General features: G+C 45.0%; 2 protein-coding genes across 2 annotated transcripts in view; both read right to left on the reverse strand.

Annotated features, from left to right (window-relative positions):
• Nt5dc3 (5'-nucleotidase domain containing 3) overlaps positions 1-5,298 on the reverse strand; it is a 52,336-nt gene extending 47,038 nt beyond the window's left edge. The window contains exon 1 of the mRNA XM_042693224.1: positions 5,100-5,298. Within this exon, the coding sequence (XP_042549158.1) occupies positions 5,100-5,298 (199 nt within the window). The remainder of the gene's footprint in view (positions 1-5,099) is intronic.
• Positions 5,299-8,008: 2,710 nt separating this feature from the next.
• LOC122119195 (putative tetratricopeptide repeat protein 41) overlaps positions 8,009-23,695 on the reverse strand; it is a 49,108-nt gene continuing 33,421 nt past the window's right edge. The window contains exons 10-15 of the mRNA XM_042693198.1: positions 23,047-23,218; positions 21,274-21,421; positions 19,476-19,628; positions 15,762-15,895; positions 8,806-8,935; positions 8,009-8,677 (exon numbers count right to left, since the gene is read on the reverse strand). Coding sequence (XP_042549132.1) covers positions 8,014-8,677; positions 8,806-8,935; positions 15,762-15,895; positions 19,476-19,628; positions 21,274-21,421; positions 23,047-23,218 — 1,401 coding nt within the window. The 3' untranslated portion in view covers positions 8,009-8,013. The remainder of the gene's footprint in view (positions 8,678-8,805; positions 8,936-15,761; positions 15,896-19,475; positions 19,629-21,273; positions 21,422-23,046; positions 23,219-23,695) is intronic.

Genomic DNA, 23,695 nt, shown 5'->3' on the forward strand with positions numbered 1-23,695 from the left:
CTCTGCTGTTTGTCAATCTGTGTGGTTTTCATGTATGCTAGTTTATGTGTAGCTTTTTAAAATGTGGGTTGTGACTCATATGTGATTGGCCTAATCTTGAGAATCCTAAGAGGGCTATCTATAAGGCCCAGAACAATGAATAAATGCAAATCAAAACCCATGAGAGGCTAGCTTGGGATGACAAGGTTACAGGAGAGTTTCACAAACCTACTCACACAGAAGTATCTGGAGCGAAAGCCAAGAGAGGCCATCCTCCTGTCTCCTGAAGGAAAAGAAGCACTTATGTAACCACCAGAGCAACAGAGTTAGCTTGGGCACCACACCAGCGTACGCCCAAGACCTGGTCTTTCCCTCCCAAGCCCATCAGACAGCAGTCCTGCTCCCAGGACAGCAGCACCTTCCCGGCTGCTCACCATTCTGGGTCAGGCTCCCTTTTCATTGCTGGTCTCTGAGATTTCACAAGGGCCTTTGTGTCTTTTCAGTGCAAATGTTCTGTGTAGGGAAGTTTCTAGACTGTCTAGTCTGCTAGACCTTGAAGTGCCAAAGAACTTTTGAAGGGTAGAGGCTATTTCTATGTGTCTTAAGAGTTCAATAAAGCACTGCTTCCCAAATCCAGAAGGTGAAAATCCCCAGGCCCTGGCTCTCCTTCTCAGGAAGAAAAGGTACAGAAGAGGCCATAGCCTGGAAACCTTCATTATTAAATAAGCTCCCCGGTGGCTCCAATGCACTTACTGAAGTATTTTTTTTTAATTCTTCTTGCACAAGTATCATTTAATCTCCTTTTAATCCTTTCTCTCCTGTTGCCCATACACTACATAGGATCTATGCCCTAGTAAAAGCAAAATGAATTCCAGATCTGAGCTGGTGGGTTACACAGCCACATCCACGGAAGTCACTCAGCAGTAAAGACGGGCTAAAACGTACCATTATTCTATCCAGCAGGCTTCATATAACTCAGTGCATAGCGGGAGGAAGTGTGTGGTACCCAAAGGATACACGGTCTCGCAAGCCCAGGCTGCACTCAAACTGCAGTGTGCATCTGGCAAATAGCCTCCACTGAGCAGTCACTGTACAGGCACCCAGCACTGAGGCAACTGGGAAAACAGATGCTCAAGATGAAATCACATACAATGGCTTGTGTGTATGCAAGAGTTAACAGATAGTGCTGGGCAGGCATGTATCTAAGGACAGACATCTAGCTTTCTGCAAGGGTTCCAGACTCTATTCGCCTATGCCCCTATTTCTGGTGGCGCAATTAAGCATTTTTCAGGATTAGTAGCACACATTTTTGTTAGACAAGGACATTTTTAGAACCTCAAAATAAGAGTTCTCACCCCAAAAAGTGAGGCTACACGAAATGTATTCAGGCATCAATATGTATGCATCCTCTCTCTTGGACACATGCATTTTAAAGGTGCTGGTGCACTAGCTCTAAGCTGGTGACAAGAAACCCAGCTCTACAGAAACTTCTTTGATGTGCATTTTCAATATTCCTTTAACTCTCTTCTTTAGAAGACTGGAACAGTCGGAGCAATACTGGTCTAATTTTAAAATTCTCCCAAGAGAATCTCTTTAATCCATTATAACTCCCTGAAGAATTTATACTTATTATTATTATTCATTATGTTATATATTACACATGAGTATTATCTTTGTGTCTTATGCTTATTCTAAACATACCTGGCTTGTATCACTGTGGTACACAGTACTAATTAAATATGTAGTTTGTGATTTTTTTATTTATTTTTACTGGTCCTAGGGCTTGAACTCTAGGTCTGGGCACTGTCCCTGAGCTTTTTGTTCAAGGCTAGTACAATATAACTTGAGACATGGCTCCACTTCTGGATTTTGGTGGCTAACTGGAATGAGTCTCATAGGCTTTCCTGCCCAGGCTGGCTCTGAACCATGCCCCTCAGATCTCCGCCTCCTGAGATTACAGGATTACAGGCATAAGCCACTGGTGCTTGGCTATAATTTGTGATTATTAAATATCCTCAACCCAGAGCTCTGAATATCAATATCAATATCTTGGAATAAAAGCCTCTAATACTCCTCACTAATCTCCAGCTATCCTTTCATAAGCTTAAAAAGCAATAGAGCCCCTCACAGGGAGTCAGATATTCTAAACAGCCCAAGTTCTGAGAAAAAGAAAGGAAAGGAAAGAAGAAAAGAAGGAAGTAAGGAAGAACTCCTAAACCAAGAGAAAGCTGGATCAGCCCCTCTGGGAGGAGCAGCGGTTCTACATATATATGTTCTTCATATATATGTTCATATATATGCTCTCTATATATACTGCTGTTCTATACATAATAGGAGAAACTACTTCTCTGATGGGTATTTAATGAAGGACAAGTATTGTGTTCAAACATTCATATAACACACAGTACATTAAAAAATAATAATAATAATAATAAAACCATGCACTGGTGGTTCATGTCTGTAATCCTAGCTACTCAGGAGACTGAGATCTGAGGACTGTGGTTCAACACCAGCCTGGGCAGGAAAGTCCAAGACTCTTATCCCCAATTAATCACCAGAAAACCAGAAGTGGCACTGTGGCTCAAGTGGTAGAATGCCACCCTTGAACTGAAGAGCTCAAGCGCCCAAGCCCAGAGTTCAAGCACCACTTTCAGAAAATAAATAAATAAATAAATAAATAACAAGACTGGAAAATATGAGGTATTTGGCTTTTTTATTTTGGCTTATTTCATTCAACATAATGATTTCAGCTCCATCCACTTTCCTGCAAATGACATGATTTCATTTTCTTTCAGGCTTAGTAATAGCCCATGGTATATATTTGTTCATCCATTCATCAATTGTTAGGCATCTCAGCTAGTTCCACAGTTTGGCTATTGTAAATAGAACTGCAATAAATACGGTAGGCAGATACTGCTCTTGTATATTAGTTTACTTGCATTTGGATTATGCCCACAGTGGTATGGCAGGGTGTTAAGATGTATCTCTTTTTACTTTTTGAGGATTCTCCATACTAATGGCAACCATCAAGAAAAAAAAATGTACTGGCCAGGATGAAGGAGGGGAGAAGAATGTAGAAACTGTGCAAGTTACTGTGGAAATCAGTGTAAGAATCAGTATTTCTTCAGACCTCTTGGTCCTCAGAGACACAGCTCACGGGCCAGCTCTTGGTAGCATTTACTTCCTTAACAGCTATCTTCTGGGGGCAGGAGGGTGGGTGCTCTGCTGTCACTAATCTGTTTACCACACTCCCCATCCAGACAACACTGACTCTTGGCCTGGCCCAAAACTGCTCAGCCCCTGGGCCCCTCCCTCGGTTAAACAGTGGTATATACTGTGGAACCCTACTCAGCAACAGAAAAAGAAAACACCATTGTTAAAATACACAATGAAAAACAAAAGGCAAACCTGAAAGATCACATACTGATTAATTCTATTTGTATAATAATTTCAAAGTAACAACATTTTAGCAATGGTGATTTTCAAGTCTGGAGACAAAAGACAGTTATCAGGAGGATGTGGTTATAACGTCAGTATAAGGCACATGCATATAATCTCAGCCTTCAGGAGGCTGAGACAGGAGGATAACAAGTTCAAGACCAGCCTAGGCTTCACAGTGAAATCCAGTCTCAAAAACAAATAAACAAAGTCGTTGGGGATTCCTGTGATGAACTGCTCTACCTTGACTGCAGTGGTAAACACACAAATCCCCTTGGAATAAACCTGTACAGAACTACATATACATGTGCACACACAAACACACACCAGGGCAATCCAAGCAAATGGCTGATCTCGTTTCAATACATACTGATTGTGATACTGTACCATTGCTTTGCAAAAATGTTGGAACTGAGAAACTATGTAAAAGATAGGCTAGATTTCTCTATCACCTTTTATAACGAAATGAAAATGTACAATTATCTAAATAAAAGTATCAATTGGAAAAAAAAAGAAAGTTGCCTCCCTAAAAGCTGGGCTAGATGATCTTCTTTACTCCTTTCAGCTCAGCTAAGAGCTGCAAAGCCCAAAATGAGTTTTCTTTCCATAACCCACACAATAGCTTCAAAAACCAAAGTGGAGAGAGGGATTAAACTCCTAGTAGAAGGAAACTAAAGAAAATAAACCATTCTACTTCACAGAATTCCACACTGCTAAACACTTGGCATTTACTCAGAAAATTATTCAAATTGGGTTTTATTTCACTAAACTGACTTCTGGCCAAAAGACAGAGCATGCGATCCTACAAAAGGTTCCTCTCCCTTTATGTGCACCAATGGATAGGCACAGGTACATAGGCATAGGTGCATGCACACGTGCACACACACACACACACACACACACACACAATCTATCAATATCAAATTTCGATCCTCAATCTAAACAGAAGCACTAATGAATTAATTATCGGTCCTTGACACCACTTTCCATCAGCTACTGGGAAGCAGAAAACAGGACAATAGGTTAGGGGCTGAGCCACGTGTGAGGTCAAAGCATGACCTTGGCCAGACCCCTAGAACCCGAGCCTGGCTTTTCCCGTCTATGGACTGGGGGCGCGGCCCCTCCTCCTGCGAGCCTGCGGTGTCTCAGGAGCAGTTCTCCGGGCCAGCACTGGAATGCCTTCGTTCTTCTCCCCACCTCGCCTGGCTTCCCTGAGTGACCACCGAGCCCAGCTCATTCCACATTCACCTGACCCCACCACCACCACCTCCTCCTGGCCCCGGATATTTCCCTCTTCAAACACAGCCCACCCCACCCCACGAAAAGAAAAAGGATCGGCCTCGGGATGCCGACACCTGCTCAGGGAAACTGAGTCAGGCGCCCGCCTGGACTCGGCCGATTGCAATTACAGCTGATCGATCACACTAGCTAACGGTGCGGGGGTGGGGGTCTCTTGATTCGTCCCCTCGGACCCCCCTCCCGGGACAGCACAAAGCGTTCCCCACGCAGATCCAAGAAGGCACCGGGGAGGGAGTTGCGAAGTTTCCGGAGCGGCTCCGCCGAGGCGAGGTCGCCGCCGGCGGGGTCAGCCAGCCGCGCGGACGGCCGGGGGGAGGCGGCCCGCCGGGGGGGGCCCGCAGGGCGGACGCCCCGCGCGAGGGCCGGGGCCACGCCGCACTCACCGTCCGTGCTTCTCTTGGCCTCCCGGTAGCGCTCCCACAGGTAGCGCTTCATGTCCCCCGCGGTCTCCGGCGCCGTGCACACCGGCCGAGCGGGGCCCGGGCGCGGCCGCCCCCAGGCCGCGGCCCCGAAGCCGCCCCGCAGCGTCGCCGCCGCCCTTGCCCCGGCCCCGCGGGCTACCGCCACCACCGCTGAGGCCATGCCTGCCGGTGCCGCCGCCCCGCTGCAAGTGGCGCCGCAGGGCCAGAGCCGCCAGTCTGCCCCGCCGGCGGGCGATTCTCTGCGTGGGAACACGTGGCGGCGCGGCCCCGCCTCCCGCTGCCGCGGGGCGTGGCCAGATCGAGGGGCGGGGGGGAGAGCCGAGGGTGGGCGGGACCTGGGCGTGGCTGGAGTGGGTGGGGTGTGGGGAGGGGCGGGGTCTTGGCGGGAGGGGCGGGGTCTCGTCGGGCCGGGGGGCGGAGCCGTGACCGCCGGGCTCCGGGCCGACCGCCCGCTGGTCACTTCCTGACCCTGCTGCGCGTCGGGGTGGCGCGCTGGCACCGAAGCCACACCGAGGGTGATGACTCCTCGCTGACCCTGAGCCACCAGGCTCCGCTGCACCCTGCTCCGGCCTAGCCTTCGGCGGCAGTCCCTCCGTCGTGTCATCATCCCCCACAGCTTGTCACAGTCCCCAACTCGGAAAGGTGACCTCTCTCTGTATTAAGGGCCTCTGCAGCCTAGACCTCCCGGGATCTCAGAGACCCCTCCCAGACCACCTGATGCTCCGCTTGGGTCCTTCCAGGCCTGCCTTTTAAAGGGTGGCTGGGCAGAAGCCCCACACAAGGGCTAAGAATGTCTCCTGGAAGATCCCAGGGAGTGTGAGGGGCGCCCCTGTTGCCATGGGGTGTACGGACGGGAAGGACACTGCCCCAGCCTAGATTTCCACCGTAAGCAAGGTCCTCTGGACATCATCATCCGGCCCTATCACAGTTCACTGAGCTCTGCGCTGCCCACAGACTTGGCCGCACCTGCTCTGTGCCTGGAGATTCGCTAAAGTCAAATAAATAGTGACCTCTGCACCAGAAGGTATTTCAGCCCCGGCAGGGCAGGACGTCATCTGCTCAGGACCGACCGACCGGCCTGTGCTTACCCAAAACTTAATCCATTATGTTCGTCGTTGAACCAGGTGCTAGGCTGGGTAGGGGGAAGAGCTCTCAAGGCAGGCGTGCTGCCAGGGGGACTATACGTGAGACAAATAATGCTTGGTATTAGGTGCTGCTTCGTTTGCGGCCTGGTTAAGGGGAGGAAGGGGATCTTCAGGAGATGTCTGTAGCATCTAGGTTAGATCAGGCCCAGAAAATAACTACCATTAATGGAAGCTTTCTATAGCCATTATTTCATGAAATCCTCCCAGTAATTTTGAAAAGTAGGGGCCATAATTTCCCCCTTGAAACTGAGGCCAAAGAGATGTTTGGTAACTTGCCAAAATCATGTATCTGAGCTCTTTCTTCACTGACTTAGTTGAGTGATAGGAAGGAAGGTAGCCAATAAGTAATCCTTATTAATAGATAATGGTTAATATTCTACAACTTGCTGATAAAATTGAGGACCGGTATAGTGCACAAACTTGTAATCCTAGCTACTGGAGAGGCAGAGCAAGGAGAACCCAGAGTTCTAGTTGATCTTGGACAAATTAGTGAGACCTTATCTCCAAAATAAAAACAAAGTCTTTGGGATGGTGGCAGAGAGCTGGCCTAATATGCATAAGGCCCTGAGAAGGGAGAAATGTTCAAAATAAATACAGTATCAAATCTATGAGCTGTGGCACTTTAATCTTTTTATTTTAATGTATTCATCTGTTCTTATTTATGTTTAATAAAAAGTTGGGTGAGCTGGGCACCGGTGGCCCATGCCTGTAATCCTAGCTACTCAGGAGGTTGAGATCTGAGGTTGGCGATTCAAAGGCAGCCCAGGCAGGAAAATCTGTGAGACTCTTATCTCCAATAAACTACTCAGAAAAAGCTAGAAGTGGTGCTGTGGCTCAAGTGGTAGACCACTCATCTTGAGCAGAAAGCAGCTCAGGGACAGTGTGCAGGCCCTGAGTTCAAGCCCCAGAATTGGCAAAATAAATAAAATTAAAAAGTTTTTAAAAATTGGGTAATGGCAATTGATAATTTTATTTGGATGAAGAACTCATTTTAAGAAAATAACAATGTAGGGACTGGGAAGGTAGCTCAGTGGTAGAGTGCTTGCCTTGCATGCATGAGGCCCTGGGTTCGATTCCTCAGCACCACATAAGCATAAAGAAAAAAGCTGGAAGTGGTGCTGTGGCTCAAGTGGTAGAGTGCTAGCCTTGAGCGGAAGAGCTGAGGGACAGTGCCCAGGCCCAGAGTTCAGGCCCCACGACGGGACCCCCAAAAAAATAAATAAATAACAGTGTAAAAATAACAATTAGAACTTGAGTAACATCATTTATTAGACATGGGAACCTGTGAGATCAACATTGTTCTACCTACCATAGAAATAATGTGAACCACTAAAAACCTGTTTTGTTTTGTTTTGTATGCTAGTAGTGGAACTGTCCTTAAGATTTTTCATTCAAAGCTGGCACTAAAGTGACTATAGAGTCACAGATCCGTTTCTGGCTTTTGGGTGGTTATTTGGAGCAAAGAGTCTCACAGACTTTCCTTTAGGGGCTGCCTTAGAACCGTGATCATCAGATCTCAGCCTCTTGAGGAGCTAGGGTTACAGGCGTGACTGCCCTCGCCAAGCAAAAACTGTTCTTTATAGTTAAAAAATAGTTACTATATCTCAAGCTAAAAAAAAAATCCAAAAACTTTGATTCTAAAACTCCTATTTAGAAGACAATATTCATTTTAAGAGTTCTAAATAGACAAAAGAAAAAACGTATAGACACAAAAGTACACACAACAACTTTTATTCCTTATTGGTATCATTTAGATTTTTCAATAATTTGGTTTCTATTTGAGAGCTTCTCTGAAATATAGTCTTCTGGGGAGACAAACTGGAATCTGGGCTATGAAAAAGCCACTTTTCTGAAATGAGCTCAGATATGGATTCCCAGGGATTATTGGTACCAAGAGGTGAGTTATGCCGGTAAATTGTGATTTGCCCTTCTCCACTCTCACTTCTACCAGACAAAATCCTTTGCTTTGAAAGCCTTACTACACTATTTGTTTTGTCCGCATTGAAAATATTCAAGGAATAGTCTTTCTTTTTCTTTGATGCTTCTCTTTTTGGGTCATTCCTTATTCCTGCATTATTTTTTGACTTCTTTTGGGTCTTTTCCTCAACAGAAACGCATCGAATGTGTCTCAGGATCTTTTTCCCTTTGCTAGAAGCATGTTTCTGTGTATCTGAAATTGGAAGCGATAACTCCACACTCTTAGCCTTCTGGGACTTATGTATATTTGTGCACATGGCTGAGCTCACTGTAGTAAAATTCTGGGCACTGTGGTAATTTAATTGATACAAGTGTTCCCACATTGAGGAGCTATGCTTAGAACTTTCATGAAACTGCGGGCTCTTGCTCTGAGACAAAAATCTCTTGCCCCGCATCCGTTCAATTTCCCTGAGAAGGCTGCAAAAGACAGAAAGTGATCACCAGAATATATACAGAACAGATACAGAAACAATCAAAAGTATATATATATACATACATACATACATACATGACATGACATGACATGACATGAAACAGCAACTTACTGCAGGATTCCTTGAATTGATGGATGAGAAGATCCTAGGTAGGTCGCCCTTAAGTCAAGTGACCTATACAAATAGCCTATTGCCTCGGCTGTGGTATGATGGCTAAAGTCATTTGCCAATAGTTGACCTGCTGGATATTAAAATAAAAATGTTAGAATTTTTAGCCAGGTGCCTGTTGCTCATGCCTGTAATCCTAGCCACTCAGAAGGCTTAGATTGGAGGATCACAGGTGGAAGCCATCTGGGGCAGAAAAGTCTGTGACTCTTATCTCCAACTAACTACCCAAAATGCCAGAAGTACAGCTGTGATCCAAGTGGTAGAGCACTAGCCTTGATCCGAGAAAGCTCAAAGGCAGCACCCAGGTTCTGAGTTTAAGCCCCAGGATTGCCACAAAAAGAAAACAATGACATTTCAAGTGCTGGTGGAGCACCTCAGCAGTTTCCCTGACCAAACCTGAGCCCCAGTGCATACTGCCCAGTGATGAACTTTTCCCCTGGGTGCTGGCAGTGCATGGGATTAAGAAGCAAGGAGGAACACAGCCAATAGGCTCCGTCCAGAACACAGGCTGCAAATTACTAGCAAGGAAGGATTTTGCAGTATCCAAGCACTTTTTGACAAAAGTTTCTTTCTGCTTGCCGTTTAATATTATGCCATTTAAAGGAGTTTTGCTTTTTGTTTTTTTGTCAGAAGTCTTTCCGTTTGCTCATTGTTTAAATACATGTGTATATCTATAAACAGATCAGGGTGAAAGCTGTGTATCATTAAACAAATAAGTAAAAGGTAGTTATTAGATATTTCCATCATCTATCCCCTCACCCACCTCCACTCCAGGTAGGCTGGCTTAGAAGTCCAGAGTGCATGTGGCAAGCATCGCCCCCTGTTTCTTTCTTCAGTACTGCATGAGTTCTCCCCACTCCAGTTTCATACCATCCTGACTGATTTCTCCTCCTGATCTTCTCCAGGAACCTCACAGACCAAGTTTGGAGACTTTCTCTAGAAATTCTCCCTTGTTATCTCTTTTACACGTGTCCCATGATATCTGTCACAGTACATATTACACTGTGCTGTGGTGGGTATATAAAGTGTCTCCCCAAAGGCTTATGTGTTGAAAGGCTTATGTGTCTTTAACAGGTGATCTGATCATTGAGAGGTGATTGGATCATGAGAGCTCTGTCCTAATCAATGGGCTAGCCCACTGATTAGGAATTACTGGGAGATGGTGGAAACTAGGGTGTAGGTCACTGGGGGCATGCCGTAGAATGGTATATCTTGTCTCAAGTCCCTTCCTGTCTGTCTCTCTGATTTCTAAACACCATGAAATGAGTGGCTTTGCTTTACTACACTCTCCTGCTGCCATAACCCCATCTCAGAGTCCACACTGAATGCCTACAGTTATCAGGCTCATCTCTATTCCACAGGCAAATTTCTGTTGGTACAGCTAGCAAGATCCAGAGTCAACTGGCCTCCTTAGTCTAATCAGGTAATTAAACAATAAGGTGTGAAATGAGAGTTCTTTTCTATGAAAACCAGACTCAATGCTTTAGAAAAATGCAATACCATAAGCTGCTTAGTTAATTCAAATTATGATTGGGCAAGACAAGCATAAAGATTTGGGGGAAAATAAGGCAGCAATCTAGAAGGATCTCACACAAGGACTGTGTCACAAATGTTCTCTCTTCATAAACCAAAACTAGAATTGTGGTTGATGCATTTTGGAAAGCATATCTAATTCCTATCTAAAGATCCGTTTTCTTATGATGTTCTTTTTATTTTTTAATATCTTTTTTATTGTAAAGATACTGTACAGAGGGGCTACAATTACATGAGTAAGGTAATGATTACATTTCCTATAGATGATTGCTACCCCCCCCTCGCTCCCCTGCAAAGATCCTTTTTTTTTTTTTTTTGGTTGGTTGTGGGGCCTGAACTCTGGGCCTGGGTGCTGTCCCTCCACTCTTCAGCTCAAGGCTAGAATTCTAACACTTGAGCTACAGTGCCACTTCCAGCTTTTTCTGCTTATGTGGTACTGAGGAATAGGCCTCATGCAAGCACTCTACCACTGAGCCACCTTCCCAGCCCTAAAAATCTATTTTTTAAAAGAGAAAGAGACATTGATTCTCCACCCCAAAATTATTGGTAAGTTGTATCTAAAGTCTCTGAGTCATTTACCTCACTTTTGGATTAATGGATCAACTACCTCAGGAAAGAGAGTTCTGACTGAGCTGAGCATTTTTTAAATTAAATGAAGAAAAAGAACTGACTTCCCTGGCTGAGAGTCATCCCGGGTTGTCATTGTTTCACATCATCTGAGCTTGATTGAGGTAGGTGGCATTTCTCAGGGAGGGGGAAGTAACATTATGTTCATTTGTCATACTTCATCCAAAATAAACAGCTCAACACAGAACACTCAGCTTGATATAATGGAATACGAAAAGACCCATTTCTATTCTTTTCTCCCAGAGAACAGCTTCTCAGTAGGCAAATTTAGAGCATTTTATCAAAGGAAAGCAATAAGTTGGCTCTGGACCAGAAGCAGCTTGGAACACAAAGACTTCATTTTTTCTACAAAAAAATCTCTAAGATTAGCAGTTTTATTATAGTAAAGTTTATATCTGAAACTGAGACAAAGTTGAGATATGATAAACAAAAAGTGTTCATTTAGAAGTTCAACACAAAAGTGATCAGAAGAAACAAAATTTAGGATTTGTCACCCAATTACAAACCCATCATTTTACTGTCTAACTCATTTTCTCTTATGTATATCTTTTGATTATAATTTAGATCTTAATTAACAAAACTTACTGGGAGACTATTTTCCTACCCCATAGAATATTACACTGTACTACTGCTAATCAACTGCAATAATAAAACACTAAGGAAGGTTCCAGGTGCCAAGAGATTCATGCTAGCAATTACCATTGTTAAGCTACAAGCCAAAATGAAATCTGGAAACTCAACAAAAGATTATTGCTTTCAATAGGTCAAAGTACAATCTGGAGTGTTTCAGTGTTGTCCACCTGGAGCTGAGCCACATTTTTGCAGGTTAACACAAGGCTGACTGAGTGAACATCTAAAAGAAACCTGTTTTATCTACATCCTCACTTTCTGCAACTGAGCACTTAGAGACAGCAAACTTTGATGCTTCAAAGACACAAAGAAATGGTAAGATCTCTGTCCCTGGAAATTTACCCATCTGTTTGGGAGATGAAATGCAAAAAGTAAAAAATAAAATAAAATAAAATAGAATAAAGAGAGCTGCCAGTGCTGGTGGCTCATGTCCATAATCCTAGATACTCAGGAAGTTTGAAGCCAGCCCAGGAAAGAAAGTCTGTTAGACTCATTTCCAATTGTGCACTGATAAAAGCTGAAAGTGGAATTGTGGCTCAAGTGGTAGAGTACTAGCCTTGAGCACAAAAGCTCAGATACCGCATCCAGAACTGGCACCAAAGAGAAAGAGACAAAGAAAGAGAGCAAGAGAGCGAGAGAGCGAGCGAGCGAGCGAGAGAGAGAGAGAGACCTAAAAATGGGTTGAGTATGCTGGCATACATGGGTAATCCCAGCCACTCAAGAGAATAAGGCAAGAAAAATCTTAAGTTCAAAGCCACACTGAGCAAAGTTAGCTAGACCTTATCTCAAAATCCAAAAAAATAAACTGGAGGCCAGTGGCTCATGCCTGTAGTCCTAACAACTCAGGAGGCTGAGGTCTGAGAACTGAAGTACAAAGCCAGCCCAGCAGGAAAGTCCATAGGACTCTGATCTCCAATTAATCATCAAAACAAAAACAAAAAACCTGAAAGTGGAACTGTGGCTCAAGTGGTAGGATGCTACCCTGGAGCAAAAAAAAAACTTCAGGGATATTGCCCAGGTCCTGAGTTCAAATCCCAGAACCAGCACCAAAAAACAAAACAAAAATACACACACACACACACACACACACACACACACACACGGACTGGGGCGTGGTTCAAATGGTAGTATATTTTATAGCGCTCACATGCTTGAGTCCCTGGTTTGATCCCTACTACTACAAGGTTTGAGCCCTTTAGTGAATATGATTCACATTATTATCTTGGACTATTACATGATTACTTAAATAAATATTACATTTTACATAAATGCTTTCTAATAATCATTTGCAAAAACTATGCTAGCTTCCTACCATTTACCTGTTTGACAAAAACCATGTCCTGGCTTCCAGTTAGTCTGGTAATAACATCCCAAATCCTGTCCTAAGAGCCCTGGCTCGGTGCCTTCTCCACATTGCTCCTGCACTCCAGCCACCAGGGCCTTGTTAGCACCTTCCCGTCCAGCCTCAAAAGTTATGTTCCTTCCACTTCCTGGAAGCCTCTTTCCTCTCCCTCATCTTCCTCGTCCACTAATTTCTCATCCTGTTGGTGCAGTTTCAGCGTCACTTCCCCTGGCCTCCTCTTGACCAGGATACCAGGTGAATCAAGCTCCCCTCTTGTTCCTAGATTCACCTCTGATAGCACTTTCCTGATTATTGTTAAACCTTTGTGTATTCAGCTGTCTAACCATGGTCTCCATAGCAGCACTTCCTCGAATACAGCTAGACAATTGTGTGTCTAGTTATCTGACTGCCTCCTATCCCCTCCTGCAGAGAAGTGTCTGTCTGTTCTGTTCACCGCTATATCACCAGCAAGTAACATAATGATTGCCCCCTACAATGAACATAAATATTTGAAGAATAAATTAGCAAGTGATTGAATGAACTCTGAGAATAATATATAAAGTAATTAACATTCAAATGTTTTTTAGTAACCATATTTGCTTTTCCAAAGTGAGAGGCTAAGTTAGAAATAGCTAGGGCATGTCCCCCATCATACACATTCACTTGGCAAATGTCTTTTGAGCACTTACTATGTGCCATATACTGTCCAAAGAGCAGGATACACAATGGTGGAAAAGATGGATCAAGACTTTTTATCAGCAAAGGAGACAGAAAGAAATAGCTACTGCTAGGCAGAATAGTACTATTATATTACTACCACAAAGAAAAACAACATAGGAAGCAGGCAGGCACCGGTGACTCAGCCCTGTATCCTTAGCTAGTTAGGAAGTTGAGATGTGAGGATCACAGTTTGATGACAGCCTGGGAAAACAGAACTATGAGACTCTTAGCTTCCACTAACCAGCAAAAAGTCAGACCTAAAGATGTGGCTAAAGTGGTAGAACACTAACCTAGAGAAAAAAGCCTGGCACTGAGTTCAAGCCTCAGTACCATTGCACCGCACATGTGTACACACACACACACACACACACACACACACACACACACACACACACACACACACAAACATGTAGGTAGAAGTAATTAAGGTTGGGATTAAATTACCTAACAGGGACAGACTTCACTCAGCCTTAATGAGCTCAAAATAATTCTGAAGAGTTTCCAGAACTATCTTCAAAATAAAAGGAGCCCACAAAGAGGAACGCAGTCCTCGGTCTTCTTCTGTTTCCAGTGTCTACTTGCCCACAAGCCAGGATTCCCTTCCGGTCAGCACAGTACCTCAACTCTGTCCCTGCCTGCCATCCAACTTCCTTACTTCCGGCTCCCACCATCTCTCAGGCCCTCGGCTCTCCTGATCAGTTCCCCTACCTACCAGAGTCCCCTTTTCTCTGACAGTTGACACTCTACACGTCCTCATGAGCCTCTGCCAAGAGGTTGTTGTTGAACACCCTCTCCTGGTTGATCCCCAGCTTCTTTCATATTTAAGCTTGCAGAATGAACTCTGCTAAGGGCCTTAAGCACACAGCGGCATTACTTTATACATGGGGCCCATGGACAGATGGTCTTAAATCAAAGAGGTTAGGACTTGCCAAAGTGGCTGATTAGATCCTCTCCCGCAAATGATACTTTAAATCCTGAATGTGGTGGTAAAGGCAGAAAGATCCTAAGTCGGAGGCCAGCCTGGACTGCAAGAGCAATTTCAAGGCTAGCCTGAGCTACATAGCAAGACAATGCAGCTCAGTGCTACAATATGCACAAGGCTGTGGGTTTGATCCCCAATACAAAAAAAAAAAAAAAAGGAAAGGGGGCATGGCAGAAGGAGGAGGAGGAAGAAGAGGAGGAGGTAGTGGTGGTGGTGGTAGTGGTGTCATGAAAAAGATTCTTAAGGGGGGCGGGGGGAGGCTGGGAAAGGATAGGAAGGGGAAACAAAGGAGGAGGCTGCAATGCTTGATAAGAAATGTACTCATTATCTTGCCCATGTAATTGTAACCCCTATGTACAGTATTTTCACAATAAAAAAATTTTTAAAAAAAGATTCTTAAAAGATTTCTTTACCGGGGTACCTGTGGCTCACACCTATAATCCTAGCTATTCAGGAAGTGTCTAAGGATCACAGTTCAACGCCAACCTGGAAAGTCTGTGAGACTCTTCAATTAACCACGAAAAAAAAACAGAAGTAGAGCTGTGGCTCAAAGTGAATACTAACCTTGAGCAAAAAAGCTCAGGGACAGCACCTAGGCTCTGAGTTCAAGCCCCATGATAAAAAAAAAAAGAGAGAGAGAGAGAGAGGTCTTCAACCAGACACAGTGGCTCATACCTGTAATCCCAACTCCTTGGGAGGCAGAGAACAGGAGGATCTTAGCTCAAGGCTAGGTATGGTGAAGACTTAGCAAAACTCCATATCAGCAAAACAGCTGGGCATGATGGTTCACACCTATGACCCCATCCGTGAGGGAAGCATGAGCAGGAGGGATCGTGCTCTAAACCCTCCTGGGCAAAAACACCCAGTACTGCCAAAAAAATTAAAATCTTTTAATAGTTCTTTCCTAATAAGTAAAAATAGGTAGCAACACAAGTCAAAAGTATAAAAAAAAAAAAAATGAGTTGCTTCAACCAAATAAAGGTGTTTTTTAAAAATAAGCAAAGTATGCAGGTGAAACAAAGGGACAGACCCCTGCTCATAACAGTGGTGGGCTGGGGCAGTTACCTAGTTTACACAGGGTATCGCTGAGGCTGATGCTAAGCTGCTTCTTGACCAGTGAGGAGTTGGCCAAAGTGTCTGCATTTTCCTTGATTTTTATCACTTGTTTGTAATACTCAGTTGCTTGCTTCTTCTGGGATCTAGGAAATTGAAATTCAACGGAAGTTTGCAAGGAAGAAACATGACATTCATTTTTATATTAATTCAACAAGCATTCACTGAATGCTGGCGCAAAGACTGCGGCATAAGAAGGAATACCACATCCTTACCCTCTTGAGGTTAGAAGAGAAAGTGAAGAGTAAAGCAGGGATTCGCTCAACAAAGTACAAACCTGAGAGTTGGGGATTTTTAGTTGTGCTTTTTTGTCCTTTTTTTTTTTTTTTTTTGGTCGGTCATGGGGCTTGAACTCTGGGCCTGGGTGCTGTCCCTCAGCTCTTCAGCTCAAGGCGAGCGCTCTACCACTTGAGCTACAGCGCCACTTCTGGTTTTCTGGTGGTTTATTGGAGATAAGAGGTTTATGGACTTTCCTGCCTAGGCTGGTTTTGAACCGCGATCCTCAGATCTCAGCCTCCTGAGTAGCCAGGATTACAGGTGTGAGCCACCGGCACCCAGCTGTGCTTTTTTTTCAGCGGGGTCTCATACACACTAATCAAGTGCTCTTCCACGAGCTACATAGCTGGCTGGGGATTCTGGACTTCAGTGTGGCAGTTTTCATGGTAGGATGGCACTGCTATTGTAATTCGGCTGGGTTGGAGATGGCAGTTGGGCTGAGCAACAGGGCTCCCAGCAGGGGGAACCACTCAGCTCAAAACTCTAGCTCTGAAGTTAAGCTGGTGAAGAAATCGGGTACCTGGTTGGATACAGGACTGTCTCAGGCTGCCCAGATGCCACAAAACTCCACTGGAGATGACTATGTGACAGATAGCCAGCTACATCTATCTGCCATGAATGAGAGAGGCCCAAGAAGCAGATGAGACAAGAGGCCGCTGTGGAGCAGTGGCTGAAGGCCCAGCACCACGAGGCGAACCAAGCAGCCAGCCGCAGTCCAGAATGCTAATAGGGTCGCAAGAAGCAGGGGCGACTCCCGCTTCCCCACACACCCAGAAGAGCAGAGAAATTGCCTTCAGAGGGATAGTACTGGTGAGGGAGGGCAGTTTGGGGCCAAGGAAGGGCAACTGTGAGGAGGAGGAGCGAGCCATCGGGAGAGGTGCACACGCATACACGGGGCAGTGCTGGAGGTGCTCCTGATGACTTTCTGAGAGCAGAAAAATGACTTGGGAACAGGGAGACGTCAAGAGATACACAAAACACACAGTGTGAGGAGCAGCTGACAGAAGGTGAATGCTGAGGAATGGCTAGACCATGGGGGAAAATGCTAACGTGCCACTGAGAAGGAATCCTCTTCCTCTTACAACATCTTGTTCATTTTTTTCTGTCATGGTTGTACAGCACTCTTTGTGTGTGTGTGTGTGTGTGTGTGTGTGTGTGTGTGTGTGTGTACTAGTACTGGGGCTTTGAGCTAGGGCCTAAACACTGTCCCTTAGCTTTTTTGATCAAGGCTAGTACTCTGCAACTTGAGTCACACGCCACTTCTGACTTTTTGGTGGTTCACTGTTGATAAGAGTCTCACAGCCTTTCCTGCCTGGGCTGGCTTTGAACCACAATCCTTAGATCTCACCCTTCTGAGTAGCTGGGATTACAAGTGTGAGTAATGGCACCCAGCAAATATAACACTTATTCCTTGAACTCGAACTCAATCATCTAGCCCTGCCCATCCCAATCAAGAAGCCCTCAGAGCCAGGCTCCTGTGGCTCACGCCTCTAATCCTAGCTACTCAGGAGGCTGAGATCTGAGGATAGTGGTTCAAAGCCAACCTGGGCAGGAAAGGCTGTGATACTCTTATCTCTAATAAACCACCAGAAAACCAGAAGTGGCACTATGGCAAGTGGTAGAGCGCTCGCCTTGAGCTGAAGAGGTGAGGGACAGCATTCAGGCCCAGAGTTCAAGCCCCATGACCAAACAAAAAAGAAGTCCTCAGGACACAGATCATTTCCTAGTTCACAAGAGATGTCTCAAACCCCTGGCTGCAAAGGATCTACACATATGTGAGAGATGAATCATGCTATCCAGCAAGATGTCTTGAGGTTGTAACCCAGATGGAAGACCCAGTCACCGATGGGCAACTTCTAACATGGAGAAAGACATCATCTCCATTGTTTCCGAAGGCTGGATAGCAATAGTGATGTCTGGGATGCAGGCCTTCTCCATAGGAGGCTTGTACAATGGCGTAGCAAGCACCAGGGTCTTCCGACTCACACCCGCCAGCACTGCACTTGTGATGGGGCAGCCCAGGCCGGACATGACTCAGCCAATGAGCTGTGTGTTCAGGTTTTTCTTTTATGAGGCAACTTTTCCACCATCTAGCTTTTTGCTCTTCTAAAAGAAATCCTAGCCTCTGTTCCACGTGCTGGTATTGAGTACAAGGAGCCTTGTGTGGTTGGTGTCTGTGTCTCCACCGTCACCTGCAGGGGTGCCAACAGTAACGTCTATCACCTGATGGACTGGAGTCCTTCAGTAGGTGCCAGGTACTCTGCTGAGCTCTCCTGTGTAAGATCTCCTAATCTTTAATAATCCTGGGAGGAAGATGTTGCTACTCTACACTTTATCAATGAGGAAGTGGGTGAGAGCCCATGGTGTTACCCCCACACACACATCCAACACAACACACCCTCCAACTTCTCACTGTTACTAAGCAGCAGAAACGAGATCTGAACAGAGACAACCAGACCAGATCCCAGCATCTGCTCGCCCAGCACCTATGAGCTGACTCTTTGGCCTTTATTTATACTCACATCTTACAGATTCCCCAGTGTCACATTTTCCCTGGGAGCAAAAGCAAGAACAAGTCACCTACTGACGAAAGGTGAAGGGAAAATGATCTTGGGGAGAATGGAAAACTGAAATGAAAAAACAAGCCTGGGGACAGGGAGGGGAGGGGAGAGGAGCACCTCTTCCTTAGCAACTTTACAAGTCACCTGGAGCATCTCTGACCATCCAGTCAGCTGACTCTGCCAAAAAAGGGAGATGCTGGGCTCCAGGATCTGTAGCTTCAAGAAAAACTTCTCCCATACTGACTGGCCAGGAGAAGTGGTCAGACCTGGAGATGCTCATTCTAATCAGCTGTGGAGGGCAAGCCCCACAGTCTTCCTTCAGACCAAGATGTGTGGAGACTGAGGACAGAGCCATGTCCCAAGAAACAAGAGACTCCCTGGGTGAGGAGAGACAGGAGGCAAGTGTGACCTGGAGCATGGTGGGCTCTCACCTTGGCCACACAGAACACACAGACCAGTAGAGTGTGGCCTACAGAGAGCAGCCATAGCCCAGGCCTGCAAAGGGACCTGAGGTAAGGACCTCTTGTTCACAAGACCTGTGAGTGATACCAGGAACTGCCCACAATAAGGACACTGGACTCCTTTGTCCTTTCCCTGCTGCTAAGACCCCCACACCGTATTGGGGCCCTGGATCCATTTGCATATATGAAGGCCAGTGCCCTGATCATAAGAGCCTGAGGTTCCAAGACTTCTGACCAGAACTGACGACAAGGAAGCAAGACAGCCCCAACAGATAAGCTCAGACAGCCTGACCAGCCTGACAGTGCTGAATTTGCGATGAACAGGAAGGGAGGAGACACAGCTCTTCAAACATCTTATCAAAACTTACTTTTCAGGATCTTTTTGTAAAAAAGACAGCATATCCGCTAAATATTCCATAATTTCTCCAACTAGCATGTTTTTCTCTCCAAACAAACTTCTCCTGATATATAAGCACTCTTGAAATTTCACTTCTGCAACAGTAGCATTTCCACCAGCCAACCTGAAGATAAAACACATGAGTGATTTCCTAGGCATGATAAAATGTTACTATAGTCACTGTACTATCTGTAATAAATATACTTTATTTTATGCAAAAATCTGTTTATATAGAAGAAATGGAAGAATGTCAAAGTTACTTATAAGACTCGATTGTGTCTATAAAATGTACTTTGAAGTGCTGTGATTGAACCCTTGTGCATGCTAGGCAAGTATCTATCACAGCAACGTCTTCATTTAAAAAAATAGAGGATGGTGGTGGGGTGGAAGATGGGGGGTGCAATAAGGCTAAAAAAAAAAAAAGTAAAAAAAATAGAGGAAGGGGGCACCGGTGGCTCATGCTTGTAATCCTAGCTACTCAGAAGGCTGAGATCTGAGGATCACGGTTCAAAGCCAGCCCGGGCAGAAAAGTCCGTGAGACTCTTATCTCCAGTTAACCACTAGAAAACCAGAAGTGGCACTATGGCTCAAGCTGTAGAGTGCTCGCCTTGAGCTGAAGAGTCCAGGGATAGCACCCAAACCCAGAGTTCAAACCCCAGGACTGACAAAAAAAAAAAAATAGAGAGCCAGACATGGTGGTATACACCTGTAATCCCAGCACTGAGGGAGGCAGAGGCAGGGAGGATCAACAGTTCAAAGCCGGAAATGGAAAGACTTGGAAAAAATTGTATATAAACCAAGCCCAAAGAAACAGAGGTCCCACGGTTTCCCTTATTTGCAATAACTAGTATATATCTGGGACAAGCAGAAAAGGTCAGATAAGATGATGTTAAGCGAAATGAACCCCAAGGTAGGGACACAAGTGTTTTTTTCTTTCTTGCTATTGTTTCTAATGTATTTATAAGGTATGTGTGATTTTTTTTTTGTTGCTTTGTATGTTCCTCCCCCACGAATAACCCCTGTTTTCACTGTATTTGATGTTAGTATAATTTGGGGAGGGGAAGGGAAAACAAATTGTTTAAATAGTGATACAGGTTGACCCATTGCAACAATGAGATGTACAAGATGCTATGTTGAAAAACGAACTTTACAATTTAGGCAGGGGAGGGAGATGTGGGGGGAGAGGGAAGTGTAGTTGAGGTGGGAGGGAAGGGATGGTAGGGGAAAAACAAAGGAGGAGGCAACAATGCTTTGGTAAGAAATATACCTTGCTCATGTAACTGTAACCCGTTCATACAGTATTTTCATAATAAAAACTTATTTAAAAAAAAAGTTCAAAGCCAACCAGACTCCATAGTGAGACATGGTCTCAGAAAAGAAGGAAGGGAAGGAGGGGACGGAGGGGAGGGGAAGGAGGAGAGGGGAGGAGAGGAGAGGAGAAGGGAGAAGAGGAAAACTAGAGCACTACTGGGCTGGATTATTCCTTGTGGTACACCGTGGGACATTTAGTAGCATCTCTGACATCAATCCTCTTGGATAACAACCCCTCAGCCTTAGTCATAATAACCGAAAAGATCTCCAGACATGGCCAATGGTGAATGGATGGCCCTGGATCATCTTAGGCTGAGAAGCACTGAAAAGGCTGGAGGACAGAAATGCTAAAGGTAAGCCTTTCTGAACCAAATCAGGAGAGAAACCAGGCTAGGCTAATATTAATCATAAGAATAAAAGCTAATACAGAGAACATGGAATAAAAAGCTCATGTTTACATGAGAACACCTTCGATGTACTTCATGGTAGCTTCATCATAAGGATTGCTGTTCACGATCTTGGACACTTCCATAGCGTAATCCAAAATGTGATTTTCTTTTAAGAACTCCTCGGACGCTGACTTTGCCAGGTTATTCAGCACTTTGACTAAAGGGAATAAAAGTTGACAAAGAATGTGATGCTTCAGGAAGTGGCACTGTAGCTCAAGTGGTAGAGCGCTCGCCTTGAGCTGAAGAGCTGAGGGACAGCGCCCAGGCCCAGAGTTCAAGCCCCACGACCGACCAAAAAAAAAAAAAAAAAAAAAGAATGTGATGCTTCACTTTTGGTTTGGGGTTTTCTTTTTCCACAAAGGAGTTAAGATGCCAGTAGGTCCAGCAGGTAGTACTTTACTTGATCCCTACCAAGTCCCAATGTTTTTCTGCATAGATCAACATACTAAGTGAGAACTGGTTCTCATGTAAGACATGTGTACACATGGCAGTTAGAGGTCCAAGGAGCTCAAATAGTAGACTGACACTGAAAACTGAGTTTGCTTCACAGATGAATGGGTCCAAACAGAATGCAGGTGTAGATCGCAGAGCCAGTTAGCCAAGTCCTACCAAAAACAGCCAGCACTGTTCTGTAGCAAGACATAGCCTTTAACAAGCACAAAGGTCCCAGAGACCCAATTAATAAACAGTCATCTGTATCTTGCCACAAGCCACTACCTTGGCCATGCACACCCTCAACTATCTTGCTCCTCTACTGAATTCAATATACGTTGGAAAATAATACAATGTTTTTTCTTTTTTTGGTCGGTCGTGGGGCTTGAACTCTGGGCCCAGGCGCTGTCCTTCAGCTCTTCAGCTCAAGGCTAGCGCTCTATCACTTGAGCCACAGCACCACTTCTGGTTTTGTGAGTTGTTTATTGGAGGTAAGAGTCTCATGGACTTTCCTTACCAGGCTGACTTTGAACCACTATCCTCAGATCTCAGCCTCCTGAGTAGCTAGGATTACAGGTGTGAGCCACCAATGCCAAGCATACTACAGACTTTTAAGAATTAACTTTAAGGAGCTGTAGAAAGGTCTTTCAATTCAACAAGTCAGTGTATAAGTACAATTCATCTTGATCAGTATTCACCACTTTCATCATTCTCCCCCATCTTTCCCAACCTTCAAGTCATATACATACATTGAAGTTAAGGACTACATTTACCCACACTTCCTCTCTCCATTTGTCTGCCTCTCTCACCTTGACCTCTACACACACACACACACACACACACACACACACACACACACACATTTTTGATTCCTGATATTTCATTTTGTTAAATTGTTGTTCAAAGTAGATACAATTTTGGAATCCTCCCCTGAATATAAACCAACCCTTGGACTTCCAGCTCCAGAAGTGTCAAGGAGAGAGCTCAGATGGTTCACATGGCTCACACTCATAATCCTAGCTACTCAGGAAATCATCCTGGGCAGGAAAGTCTGTAAGACGTATCTCCAATTAACCACCAAAAGCCAGAAGTGAAGCTGTGGCTCAAGCAGTAAGCACTACCTTTGAACAAAAACACTAAGGAAAGAGCATCTGAGTTCAAGCACAGATTATCAACATCAACACACACACACACACACACACACACACACACACACACACACACACACACACTTTCTTTTCTTTATTTTCCCAATCTAGCAGCAGCTCTAAAACAGCAGCAGTGTTCTGAGACAGCATTAGCATGGCCCAGGAGGAGTCAGAATGGTTCCCTCTGCAGGTGTTGCCTTACCTTTCTGCTTCGTCAAATAATGGCTGGCTTTTAAGTCACTGAGTGAATAAAACAGCAGGTTTGACCATGCCTTCTGAAAATACTTGAATCCTTTCTGAATCATCCCAATTTCAAGATACAGTTCTCCCACAGCATTCTGAGCTTGGAGTAGCATTCCCCGTGTGTTTGGGCTCTGTAGAAAATGAGAAGAAGAACTCCTCCTTAGGAGACACAAAACAAACATGCCGGGTGCTGGTGGCTCACGCTTGTAATCCTAGCTACTCAGGTGGCTGAGCTCTGAGAATCATGGTTCAAAGCCAGCCCGGGCAGGAAAGTCCATGAGACTCTTATCTCCAATAAACCACCAGAAAACCAGAAGTGGCACCGTGGCTCAAGTGGTAGAGCATTCACCTTGTACTGAAGAGCTGAAGGACAGCACCCAGGCCCAGAGTTGGAGCCAGCCTCACAACCGACAAAGAAAAAAAAACTCAACAGGCACCGCTGCCAGACACCCTGCAAGAAAGATTTAATTGTAGCAGGGAGCTGGTGGCTCACACTTGTAATCCTAGCTACTCAGGAGGCTGAGATCTAAGGATTGTGGTTCAAAGCCAACCTGGGTAGGAAAATCTGTTGAGACTCTCATCTCCAATCAGCCAGCAAAATACTGGAA

Source organism: Dipodomys spectabilis, unplaced genomic scaffold (genome assembly GCF_019054845.1).
Source record: "Dipodomys spectabilis isolate Male_0828 unplaced genomic scaffold, ASM1905484v1 ptg000163l, whole genome shotgun sequence".
NCBI lineage: Eukaryota > Metazoa > Chordata > Mammalia > Rodentia > Heteromyidae > Dipodomys > Dipodomys spectabilis.